The 12,333-nt window shown below is 49.9% G+C and overlaps 6 protein-coding genes across 6 annotated transcripts; 1 reads left to right on the forward strand and 5 right to left on the reverse strand. All coding sequences in view use genetic code 12, as the record gives it.

Annotated features, from left to right (window-relative positions):
• Nucleotides 1-663: 663 nt before the first annotated feature.
• CXQ87_003435 (adenylate kinase family protein) lies at nucleotides 664-1,361 on the reverse strand (the record flags this gene model as incomplete). Its single annotated transcript, XM_025481911.1, has 2 exons — nucleotides 664-696; nucleotides 744-1,361. The coding sequence occupies 2 exons, from the start codon at nucleotides 1,359-1,361 to the stop codon at nucleotides 664-666; spliced, it is 651 nt and encodes a 216-aa protein (XP_025336529.1).
• Nucleotides 1,362-2,478: 1,117 nt separating this feature from the next.
• CXQ87_003436 (adenylate kinase family protein) lies at nucleotides 2,479-3,165 on the reverse strand (the record flags this gene model as incomplete). The annotated part of the gene is made up of 1 exon (XM_025481912.1): nucleotides 2,479-3,165. One exon carries the CDS (start codon nucleotides 3,163-3,165, stop codon nucleotides 2,479-2,481), a length of 687 nt encoding a protein of 228 aa, XP_025336530.1.
• A 640-nt stretch (nucleotides 3,166-3,805) lies between these two features.
• On the reverse strand, nucleotides 3,806-4,888 carry CXQ87_003437 (uncharacterized protein; the record flags this gene model as incomplete). Its single annotated transcript, XM_025481913.1, has 1 exon — nucleotides 3,806-4,888. One exon carries the CDS (start codon nucleotides 4,886-4,888, stop codon nucleotides 3,806-3,808), a length of 1,083 nt encoding a protein of 360 aa, XP_025336531.1.
• A 171-nt stretch (nucleotides 4,889-5,059) lies between these two features.
• Nucleotides 5,060-6,856, reverse strand: SAC7 (Sac7p; the record flags this gene model as incomplete). The annotated part of the gene is made up of 1 exon (XM_025481914.1): nucleotides 5,060-6,856. One exon carries the CDS (start codon nucleotides 6,854-6,856, stop codon nucleotides 5,060-5,062), a length of 1,797 nt encoding a protein of 598 aa, XP_025336532.1.
• Nucleotides 6,857-8,919: 2,063 nt separating this feature from the next.
• CXQ87_003439 (aurora family serine/threonine-protein kinase) lies at nucleotides 8,920-9,855 on the forward strand (the record flags this gene model as incomplete). The annotated part of the gene is made up of 1 exon (XM_025481915.1): nucleotides 8,920-9,855. The coding sequence occupies one exon, from the start codon at nucleotides 8,920-8,922 to the stop codon at nucleotides 9,853-9,855; it is 936 nt and encodes a 311-aa protein (XP_025336533.1).
• A 216-nt stretch (nucleotides 9,856-10,071) lies between these two features.
• Nucleotides 10,072-11,510, reverse strand: CXQ87_003440 (deubiquitination module subunit; the record flags this gene model as incomplete). The annotated part of the gene is made up of 2 exons (XM_025481916.1): nucleotides 10,072-10,479; nucleotides 10,500-11,510. 2 exons carry the CDS (start codon nucleotides 11,508-11,510, stop codon nucleotides 10,072-10,074), a joined length of 1,419 nt encoding a protein of 472 aa, XP_025336534.1.
• Between the last annotated feature and the right edge of the window lie 823 nt (nucleotides 11,511-12,333).

The following is a 12,333-nucleotide window of genomic DNA, read 5'->3' on the forward strand; positions in this document are numbered from 1 at the left end:
AGTGGGGAGGCAACGAGGGGGAGTGAAGTCTTGGTGGATGACAAATCCAGAGTAATTTATGAAAAAGAGACAGTTTTTTGATTTTTCTTCGGAGTTCGGAGATTTTTCAGTCGATGGCGGGGTGACTAAAGGCGGTGATGCTAGTGGCTGCGAAATCGCTGCAGTAGTGAGACACCAGGTAGTGAGAGAGTTATGTCTAGATTCAGAGAAAACTTTCTTCTTTTTCTGAAAATGATATTATTGGCTGCTGGAAAGAAATTTGCAATCCACCTTATTGAATGTTTTTTAGAACAAGACATCGCTGTTGCTTTCGATACCAGCAATCTTCAGTAATGCTCAAAACCAATAGGCATTGCATGGAGCCAATTAGCTTGTAGGCCAATCTCACTGATTTGAAAAGTTTCAAAAAGTTTTCAAAACTCCTGAAGAAGTCGTCATTCGACAAACCATCCATCATACGACTCCTCCAACGGTCTCCACAATCATTGCTTGATCACCGCTTGATCACCGCTTGACTCTATTCAACCAAAGCCAATCTCACCATCGACTCCCCACCCATCGATAACCTCTACACTCCACCGTCGTGAATCGTATATTCGTTGTCGTCGTGACGTAACGTACTGTAGCGAGTAGACCGCCTGGTCACCTAGGCCAAGCTCATGCCTACCCAAACTTCTTCACCAAAAGCTCCTTGATCTGGGGAAGATAATATCACTGGTCTTTCCACCCACTTCATGCCACACGCCTCTTCTCTGGTAGTAAGACCGGATCTCTTCAATCTCCTTGTTATACTGGTCCAAACGCAGCTGCAACAACACGGCCTCATCGTCCTCCCGCTTGATCAATGGCTCTCCTGTATCATCGTCTTTGTAAGGCACTTCCGGCGGATCGTACTCCAAATTGTATACCTTGCCAGAGGGCGGATGCACCCACCTCTTCTCTACACGGTCCAAGATCAACTTCTGGTCCACGTTCAACTCAATGGCCATTGTAACGCCGGCATTGTTGCCATCGAGAATTCTGTCCAAAGCGACCGCTTGGGCCTTGGTACGGGGCAATCCGTGCATGACCCAGTTGGACGTCGTGTTGAACCAATTGTGCTCGTACAAGAAGTTCTGGACCAAGCACATGGTGACGTCGTCGGGGATAAGCGAGCCTGTTGCCATGAGCTTCTTAACCGAGGAGCTGAAAGGCAGTCCCCTGTCGATTTCTGTTCTGAAGATGTGCTTCAGAGAAAGCGACGAGACATTGAGGAAGGAGTCTTGGATTCGGGCACACTGTGTAGTTTTCCCGGCTCCGGGAGCACCGAGGAGCACGATACGGGCCGGTTTGGCGAGTTTGACAGCTTTGCTGAGGGGCATCTACAAAAAAAAAAGTGGTTGTTTCAAAAAACAGCCAGATCCGGGCTACTTATACCCTGCTGCTGTGTGAAGGAAGTTGGGGATTCCCAAACGGGCACCTCGCCTGCAAGAGGGGAACACTATTTACAATGTGGCTTTGGTGGGGCCTTAGTTATTGCGGTTTCTATTTGCAGCTAGGGATAGCCCGATGGTGGTGGCGCTTTGATAGGCTGGATTGGTGGGAGTTAGAGGTTGGAGGATTTGTGGTGGTGGAGGTGATTTTTTGAAAGAAGAGATTATTGAGATTATTGGGGATTTTGAATTGGATTTGGGATCGTTAACTATGAGGTTTTTTGTAGGTTGGTGTTGGTACAGCGGTGTTGATGCAATAGCTTTAGTCTGCGCTAGATAAGCATTGCTGCAGTAGACGTAGATTCCAGGCACGCGCCGAAGTAGGGGGATTATTTAGAAATTAATTAGATTTTATTGATGATCAGATAATTAGTTAGTTGGTTTTCATATTTTCAAGGCACAGAGGTCAATGGCTAACATACTAGGCTGAGGTGAAATAAGGTTCGGGCTCGGAGTTTATGGCTGCGAAAGCTTCCATCAGGTGGTGTTACAGTCTACACAGAAAGCGAAGATCGACCGATTGTGTGGTCTAGTCTTCCTGGAAATGACGTCAAACATTGGAAGACGTGGATTTTTGTTTGGATTGAGAATTGAGTATACTGTCCGATTGAGACACAGCTACAACCACTTCTGAATGCTTGTCCACTCGATCTATAGACTTGATGATCATTTGGAGATCTTGCGGCCACAGTGAGTTCAGGCAAAATTTGATCTAGACGACAAATTCAAACGACATCAAACCCAAACAACGTTCATTGAATCGATACGATCGATGGACGAGGATGATGGAGGTACTTTCCTATTGGGAGGTCGATGACACTCCACGGTCGACAAATCCGACCTCAAGACTTGGAAATTCGGCAATTGACTGTTGAGCCACTTCTGAGAGAACGCAAAAGTGCTCCTTCGATTCCCATCGAAGCCAAAGGAAGAACCTCGGCCTTCTGTTCCAGCTCGAGCTCCAGTCCATACCCCAAACCTCAATTTCCCTCCAGTCTACCACCACCTACGGCCTGTCGAACTTCTTCAAAATCAAGTCCTTGATCTTGGGGAAAATAATGTCGCTCGTCTCGCCCGCAACACCGTGCCAGATGCCCTTCTTCTGGTAGTACTCCCTGAGCGTCAGGATCTCCTCGTTGTACTTGTCCAACCGCTTTCCAAACACCTCCTTGGTGTCGTCCTTGCGCTTTTCTAACTTCTCGCCCGTCTCGTCATCCTTGAATGGCTCCTTGGGAGGATTATAGTCCAAGTTGTACACTCTTCCAGAAGCAGGATGGACCCAGCGGGCCTCCACTCTCTCCAATATGCTCTTCTGGTCAACCTCCAACTCCACGACCAAGTTGATGTCGGCTCTGTTTTCCTTCAACATCTTGTCCAAGTCTCTGGCTTGGTTGCCCGTTCTAGGGAACCCGTCCAATAACCACAGGGCGTTGCCATTGAGCCAATCGTTGGCCAACAAATGATTCTTGATAAGTCCAACCATCGTGTCGTCGGGCACGAGCTTTCCTTCCTCGATAAACTTGGAGACTGCCAGGCCCAAAGGTGTACCTCTAGCAACCTCGGTTCTAAGGATATCTCCCGAGGAAAGGGCATTTAAAGTGGGAAGAGTTTTCAATAATCTGGAAGTCTGGGTGCCTTTTCCGGCACCAGGTGCTCCAAGAAGGAGAAGTCTGAGCTGTTTTGCTAAGACCATTGTAGTGTGGGATTAAGAGTAGTAGGTTGTGATTTGCATCCACCGCGAACCGTCCTGTGATAAAGGATTTGGCGAGGAAGATTTACGTAAAAGGCAAAAATGGAGAGGAAGAAATAAATTGGGAAATCTATGCTTTTAAGTCATGGAGACCCGTCTTGCTTTGCTGTATATACTCACTTGCTGCCGCAATTCCGAGACCTGATTTAGTCCATGTCGCCTGTGACAGCCTGCCCGATGCAGACCGAAAAATAGACCAAGCTGGGATACTGTTGCTTTTGCGCCAGGGTCCAGTGGAGCCATCTGGGCTCCTCTTCTATAGTACAATGTGTAAGTAGCAGCCGTCTGCGTCTTTAAGCCGGGCTCTTTTTGATCAATTGGCCTTGAAAGCAATCCAAGAGACATACAGCCTCACTGGCCAAATGTGGACCAATTATCCCGAGATCGACAGAGCAATTGCGAGATGGCATCGAAAGGGGAAATACCTCGAGACAGGCACTCCCTAATGTAGTTTCAGAAAGCCCAATCAGCCACCACCACAAACCACCCCTAAGCCGAGCACCTAACGCTTAAGAGCGTTGACGTCGTCCCGAATAGGCCCAAACCTGCATGGCCTAATTGGTTACTGCTAACCTCCACCAACTTACTCCTCGTCATCAGAATCAATGATTCTTCTGCGCTTCCGCAGAACCTCCTCCTCGTCTCTATACTTCGACGCTCCCTCGTCCTTCAAATTCTTCAAACGCTCAGCTCCTCTCTCAAACTCCTCCTCCTCAGCCTCGGCATCCTCATCGTCAATCTCCAACTCCTCATCGTCGTTGGCCACGAAATCATCCTCGTCATCGTACTCGTCGGCTCCATAGGCCCTCTCAAAACGCTCGTACGCAGACTCCTGGCCATAACGGGGCGCAGGGCTGTCGGACTTGCCCAAACGCTCTTCTTGCAAACGACGTTTTTGCTCCAACTGTCTCTTGGCCTTGAGGTTCTTTCTCTCGTTCTCGTCGGCCATTCTTTGCTTCAACATCGGATCTCTTTCGGTCAACGTGTTCAAGATCTTGTCCTTCTTCTGAATCGTCTTGACGGCTTGCGTCAAACGACGATGCGTTTCGGTGAATGTAGATGCCGGTATAAGGTTGGCAGAACGGGTCAAGGCAGCCTCATTTTGTAGAACCTCGTGCTCAACGTATGATCTGGCCAAGAAGTTATCGAGAATAGGCTGACTCTTGAAGTCGAAAAGCTCGTTTCCTACCTTCAAAGAAATCAGACCATCGTCCCATTCGACAAAGTGTGCGTTGGACTGCTTGATAATCTCGTCGTTACCGGCGTTCAGGTATCTCCATCTGATGGTGTTTTCATTAAGGAGCTTTTCTGCCACAACATCGTTCTGCATCTGCTTGGCGTCCATTTCCATCTTGCTTCTTTCTTCAGCATTTCTAGCCACTCTTTCCTTGAACTCTGTAGGATCAAACGGATGAGCCTCAACGTTCAAAAAAACAGGAATTTTGATGGCAAAAACATCGCCTTCGGGTTTATGTGAAACAGGGTGCCTGGGCAACGTTAAAGTGGATGTTTTTAACGATTTCGTCTCGGTTTCTGAACTCGAGTCATTTTCATCGTCAGATTGCGTAACTGGTCTGGCTTGTGTGGTCTCTTCCTCAACATCATCTCCAAACAAATCATCAACTTCTTCTTCCCCGCTCAAATTGGATCTTTCCTCGTCAGACATGGTGCAGTTATTTCAAATCTGTTGAAGGTGTTTTTTCGACCTTCTCAGTTAGCGATACGGTCACGTGCACCACACATAATGGCTGCAACTTTGTATCCACATAACTATAATCTACATACACATACACAGGGCCGGGGGCCCACGGCCGGGAAATAAAAAATCTTGCTTGCGCTACCCCTGGGGCGCCTCAGAAACGATGATGGGAGGCGACAATTTAGACGACCCGCGTGATTCGTAGCCCCCACTCGCTGCTTCGTCGCTGGCATCAGCATTCACCACGTAGAGAAGATTGGGCACCTCGGCCTGTCTAGGGCGCCGCTGGCCAGCATCAGACACGTATTCGTCGTCGCTGGAGCCAGAGGCGAAATCTTGCTCCGTGTCAGATAGCGTTACGCCTCTTCCTGGAGCGGTGGTGTTGCGGAAACCAATAAGGTCTAAGTCGTCTGGGTTTGGAGACAGTAGTGACTGGCTGTGCTGTCTACCATTGGTGCGTGCGTTGAGGTATGAAGCCGCTGCAGGCTTGGCCTCAGCCTTCGGGCTTGCCCGGGTATCTATTGGTGTTGGTGTTGCAGGCTCCGGAGAGGACTGCTCCTGGTTGGGCAAGAGCTTGTAGGCATATTGTATAAGGAATTCGACGACAGATTGCGAGAGAGCGTACTCATCGGGATCCATATCGTGGTTGGGGTGGGAAAGAATGGACGGCTGGAAAATGGCGGCCAAGTTGCGCGCCAGCATGAGGTTCTCGTGGGCATTGCTTTGGACCATGGCAAGGAGGTCCAAGATATAGAAAAGGAGCTGTTTCAGGAGCTGTGGTACGTCGTCAAGGAGCTCCTTGTACTCGTCAATGGCTTCGTACACGTCTCGCGTGAGCTTCTTGTAGTTACGAGCTTTGCGTTGGGCCTTGGTAGGCAATGGACTATCCTGTTTGGCCTCGGATCTGGCTTTTTCCAGTGCAAATGGTGCCGTTGGTTGAGTCGTCTGTTCTGGATGGTTTGCTTGTGGGACCAGCTGGGATTGCTGTGGTTGAGGAGGGTCGGAGAGGGCAGTTTGGGACAGTTCTCTGCTGGCTTGGGCTTGGGCTTGGAGCATTTCCTGTGAGCCCAGGCGCACCTTCAGCGGGTTTTCTGCCTTGTAGCGCATGTACTTGATGATTCTAGGACGGGCTTTGAGCGGGTCCCTAAACTCGTCGTAGAGATGTAGCGGGATGAGCGGCTCAGGAAGCGCATTGAGGTAGCGCCGAAGCACGGAGGCGGCGTCGTGGACGGTGTAGCCGTCCCAGGAGAGCTTTTTGCCGAACTCGGGCGGCAGGTTAAAGATGATTTGGAGCTCCTTGATACGCTTGGAGGCGCCTCCCACACGGAAGATGCCCTCCACGTTTAAGCCGTTTTTCTTAAGATAGACACCGCACTTGGCCACGACCACGGGGATGCGGCCGTAGTGAAGCACGTCGTCGGAGGCCAGTTTGGGAGCGGCCGTGGCGCCCAATATGGAGATCTTGGCCAGAGCCTGTGTGATGGCGTCGGCCAACGACACGCCAAAGTACTTGCTGTTTTCGTCCACCAACGGGTTGTTCTGCAAGAAACTGTCCCTGTGCTGGCGCAAGTCCAGATTAGCGTACAGCAGGGTCTGATTGGTGGAGCTCAGGTTCGACCGGACCCGGTTGACATTGTTGGTCAGCCGCAGCTTGTGCTGCAAAAGCGGCCTCAAGAAGTCCAGCAGCGGCAGCGCGTGCGGGAACGGGATGGCCCCCTGCGGCGCCGGAGGCATCTGGTGGTTGTTCTGGTGGTGATGTTGGGGCAGATGATGGAACCCTAGGTTGAAGGAGTGGCCCAGCGTGTGTTGTCCGTGGGAGCCGTGGGAGCCGTGCACGTGCGAGGATCCAGGAGACGCCACGGAGCGGGAGGGCAGGCGGGATTCACCCAGAGGCCCATCGGAGTCGGACACTTCGTTGACGGAGTCATTCAGCATTGTGTTTCGCTTGAGGTTGCGGACCCAGCCGAATATCAGGCCGCGGTTCGTCGGGGATGCCGAGTGAGACATCGGCTGCTTTGGGGTGGTGATTTATGGCGGAGGGGAACGGTAGGTTGGAAAAAAAGTCGTGGAGTAGTAGGTGGTAGGGAATGTTGATAAATGGCTGTGTGTGTGCCTGGTGTACGGGTGCGCGTGATGGCGAGGCGTAGAGTCTGGCTTTCTCTGTACTAAGCACAATGACCTGCTACACGTTTGAGGCAAATGGAACAAAGACGGGTTGGTTATATGTCGTCTTTTGACGGGGGTGTGTTTTGTTGATTGGTGATTTTGGAAAGTCGTTAATTTTTTTGGACAAAATCGTCAGAAGAAATTGTTAGACGATGGAGGGTAGGAAGAAGACAGGAGGAATTGAGAGACGAGGAAGGCCGAGGCAGAAGAGAAAATAACGGATTTTGAGTTCAAGTACAGTACGGATGTTTGGTAAGGTTTCCAGATGAAGATCCATCCAGCTGTGTCTGCTATGGGCCAATCCACTACCTACCGGTTTTGTACAGACGACCTTCTAGCCAAAAAGAGAGCCAAAAGGCTTTGACAGAATTTGGTTCGATACCAGCTGTGAATTAAGTTTCTGAAAACGCAACATCTTATGTCTTTACCAGTATGGCTGGTACTGGTGCGTTTGGTGCCCGGGTGAGGCGGTTCAGCGTGTTGGTAATGACGTATCTTGGTTATTAACTTCCGCAATATACTTCCCCGATTTGCCCTTGCCGTTGATCAGAAAGTCCGGATCACTGCTGTTGATCTTTCCTCGCAGCTTCAGTTAAGCTTCCACAAAGCGAGCATTTGCAGCCATTCCCGCTGACACATGGTCCCACTTCTACAAGAATCCGCTTAGCTCAGCGAACTCAGCTTCCCCGAAATTACCATATTCTGACGTTCAGCGGCCCTATTTCTCGCTGGCCCGCCATCCTCGCCGACCTACCCGCGTATCTACACTATCCACGGAACAACCGCTCCACGGTCACGTTTCGGAACTCCCCACGGCCTCCTGGTTGGTTCCTTCGCCATACTGTATGGCACTTTGTGACGCCTGCTGGTCATCGCAGGGGAGAAGCACAAGAGGCTATGGTGCATGAGAACACCCGTAAAGCTGTCTTCTTTAGGCCGCCGACGGGATTGAGCGGTGCAGCGACTGAGCGGTAAAAGAGAGTTTTGGTGATTAGCAATCTGAAGCAATTTAGAGGCCAAATCAAGGATGGGAGGCTGAAGCCGGAATGTGTCAAGGTGGGGTGAGGGGCCCACTTGGAGTCACACCTTGGGCCACAGGAACGGTATTTCCTTTAGAGGAAGAAAAGCCTTTACATTACTGGCATTTCAAAGCATTTTCGAAAATACCTATCTTCTAAAGGCAATGCCGCTGATGGCCTGAGGTATGACCCCGGATTCTCATTGCCAGTTGCTGCCAGGAACATCCTGCAAGGCATTGCATACATCGACGTTAGTTTACCCCGGATCGGCTTTTTGCCTCTTTGATTCCTAAAAGATGACCCTGTTTTGCTGCCAAATATAGCCCCATCCTTCCCCCCCCCCCGGCTGACTCCCTGCTTGACTCCGACAAGCGTGATCCTCGGGACCCCACATATTTTTGTCCTTACAAGAAACCCATTTCTTTTCAGCCAGTCAAGACGTTTTCGACCAATCATGTCAGCGAAGTGGTGGCTGAGCCTCCAGCCTCAGAGCTTACCGTGACCGTAGCCTCCATACAAGCCCAAATAAGAAGCTATACGAGGCGACCGGTTACGTGGCAAAAGGGAGAGGGAAAAAAGGAAAAAAGGGAAACAGGAGGGCGCTCGTCAAACGTCAATTTTTCGGATACAGGCCAATCTGAAAAATTGTGGCCCTAATTCAGGGGCACCTACAATGGGACCCTAGTGCGTACTCTATAGAAGCACCTCACCACTTTGGCTCACTTCAACGGTGTTTGTTTACTTAACGCGTGAAACCCGTACACCACAACATCCTCCATAGTTAAGCGACCTCACCACTTAACAAACCACAACATGCTGCCCAGGCGACCTCTACTGAAGGTTCTGCTCAATACAAAACGCAGCAGCGAAAAGGGAAAGTCTCCTTTTGTCGACTATGCTGTTGCAAAGTTGCCTGCCACCCCGCCAAAGTGCAAAAAACTCCTGCTAGACGACTTTGAGTTTGGCAAAGTATTGGGCAAGGGCAAGCTAGGCAAGGTGTATTGCGTGAAGCACCGGGAACTGGGACTCGTGTGTGCCATCAAGGCCATGAGCAAAAAAGATTTGGTCAATCTGAAGCTAGAGAAGAATCTACGGAGAGAGATTGAAATCCAGAGAGACTTAGTCCACCCCAATGTATCTCGCTTGTACGGCTACTTCTACGACGACACGAACGTCTACTTGATTCTAGAGTACGCGTTGTATGGCGAAGTGTACCAATTGTTGAAAACACGGCGCCGTTTCGACGAAATCACCGCATCAAAGTACATCTTCCAGGTCTCCCAGGGCCTCCAGTACTTGCACTCCCACAATGTCATCCACAGGGATATCAAGCCAGAAAATATTTTGCTCCTGGATTTGGGCGACGTGAAACTCAGCGACTTTGGCTGGTCCGTGAAGCTGGATCCGTTGACCCAAAAAAGACTCACTGTTTGTGGAACCTTGGACTATCTTTCACCCGAGATGGTCGAGTCTCGCTCCCACGATTTTGGCGTTGATATATGGCTGTTGGGTGTTTTGGCGTACGAGTTCTTGGTTGGCAGACCGCCTTTTGAAGACGACGACAAAGGCACCACCTATAAACGAATCGCACGTGTGGACCTACGAATCCCGGGATTCTTGTCCGAAGAGGCTGCCGACTTTATCACTAAGCTTCTACAGAAGAACCCTCGTCAGAGACTTGCATTGGCCGAGGTTGCCAACCATCCATGGATCGAGAAGCACCGTCCTCACTGGAAGTCCGTAAACTAGTCATGAAAAAATGCATCACGAAGGCAGTCGAATCAATTGCATGAATTCGGCATTTGCATGGTTTTAAAAGAGCCGAAACACGGCATCATAGTCATAATACAGAGCTTCACCAAAGTGAAGCATCAATGAACTAAAATTGTAGATCTACACCACATGGACTCAATCACTGTTACCCAAGGACACGTCTACTATACATATATATTACACACCAGCAGCTCACAGAGACTGTGCTGGAACTTGACGCTGCTGAGAGCCCTGCTGTGACTGCAGTCTCTGTTGTTGCTGCTGCTGCTGCATCATTTGTCTTTGCTTGAGCTGCTGCTGTTGAAGCTCAAACACACGTTGCTGGAATTGCTTTTGTTGCTGGTAGTTGTACTGGGCAGTTGTAGCAATGGCCTTCAGTGCTGTTCTCACGTGGTAGAGTTCGCCTGGAATAGCAGCGCTGGTTTGAGTAGATGCCTGGCCTTCTGAAGCTGGAGGTGCATCAACATTGACAAGAGCACATCTGCCTTGAAGACCGCCAATGGAACCTGAAATCGCCTGGTTGGCCAAAGTGAGGTCACCCAGCGAAGACAGCGAATCTGCAGCAGAAGCGCCGTTGGTGATTAAAGCGTTGGCGTATGCCTCTCTCATACTGAGGAAACGGTGCCTGTTTCTAGTGGGATCATAACCTTGCGCTCCAACGGCACAGGGGCACTCTTTGACACACCCTCCAAAACCAAATGAGTCTCCTCATCAGGATCAAGCACCACAGGGAGACTACCAGCACCGCCTTCTCCACCTTCCACACCGGCCATTCCAGAGAGTTGAGCATTCTCCCTCCTCTGAGCAGCCAAGGCATTGTTTTGGGCCATTCTGGCCTGGTTACGCTTCTGGTATTGCTGTAGCAAGACGTCGTACGGAGCTGAACGTCCAGGAACAGCTCTTTTTGCACCCATTGAATGGGTCTTACATGTCAACGAACGGGCACAGAAACCGCCCATGGGTAAAGGCACACCACACTGTTTCTCAACATCAACAGGGCCCTTGGCCTTGGTGGGAGCCTTGGTTTTTTGCTGTTTCTTCTTCTTCTGCTGATTATTGGCTCTTTGAGCAGCAGCTTCAGCAGCAGCAGCCGCGGCAGCGGCAGCATTGGCAGCCTCCTTCTCCTTCTGCATCTGAGACTTTTTGTACTTCTTTTTGGGTCTCGGCTGGTCCTTCAGTTGCAGAGCCTGGGATCCAGCTGGAGTCGCTGGAGCAGGCAGCGCCATTCGAGACAGGTCGACCGAGGAGGCATCGTTCAAAGCGGCTCTTCCCCTCTTTCTCTTGTTGGTGGCCGCCAGCGAAGCAGCGCCGTTTTCTGTTTCAGCTTTCTTCTGTTTCATCTCCAAGCAACGCTCGTAGTGTGTAGTCAAAGATTCCTCGCCTATGGGCCGGCCACAGCTTTTGCAGATTTGGTACTTTGAAACCTGAGAAAGGTAGGAGGATTCGGAAAGTGAGTTGTAAAGAACGGTGTTCAGGGACGCCTTCGAGTTGTTGTGGTCCAAATGCCAGTCAAGCTTCTTATCCAAGTATACACCTAGGTCCTTCCACACGGCTTTAGACGGGTTTGCAGGAGACGCTAGGGAGCGAACGCTATCGAGAGTGACGATTCTGGACAGGCCACTTGTGGACATGCTCTGAGAAAGACACTGGTGGATGTCTTTCGGTGTGGTTTAAGATAAGTTTTGGAGGTGTTGAGGTTGTTCTGGTGATGGTGCACGGGTGCGAGGTGTAGGTAGGACCCCATGGCTGTGTTTCATGGGAGTGGGTGTGTTGTTTGGGGAGAGAGTATTATGGAAAAGAACTCAAGAGATTCATGAAGTTTGTGATTTCAGAGCATTGTGTTGGGAATTGTGTGTGTTTTTGGTGTGCGTGTGTTTATATGTGGTGGAAGTGGGGGATGTTGGTTGCGAAATGGTTGCAAACGAGCCGAGTTGTAGATTATTGGTAAATACAAGATGACATAAAAAAGAATCAGTTGAAGTTTTACAAATTAATAGAATTGAAGAAGGAAGCGGCTTCTTGTCTTGTTTGGCCATAAGTAGGAGGACATTGTAGCACGTCTTTAAGGAACCAATGGGGTGGATAGCATAGTAATGGAGGAGGAGAGTGCTTAAGCTGTTAGGTCAACAGGGCCTTTTTTGCTCTTCTTGGGATCTAAATAGCTTAAGAAGTCTCAAACGACTCCAAAAGATCTTAATGATTTTCGAACGATAAGGCCCAGAATGCAATTGCATCGGATGAGCTGAAATTTCAGCAGATGGAGCACACGAGCGATAAGAATATTGACGTTTCATTATTCAAAAGTCCCTGGCAAGTGAAAAGTTACAATAACCCCAAAAACTCTGTGTCTTTATATCCCACGATTGAGCCACCAAAACGACCACTGACCCGATAACTCCACATCCTCGACATCCACCATCAATGTCATCGCCCAGCAACACAATCAAAATCAAC

The sequence above is a fragment of the Candidozyma duobushaemuli genome, assembly GCF_002926085.2.
Source record: "Candidozyma duobushaemuli strain B09383 chromosome Unknown C_B09383, whole genome shotgun sequence".
Classification (NCBI taxonomy): domain Eukaryota; kingdom Fungi; phylum Ascomycota; class Pichiomycetes; order Serinales; family Metschnikowiaceae; genus Candidozyma; species Candidozyma duobushaemuli.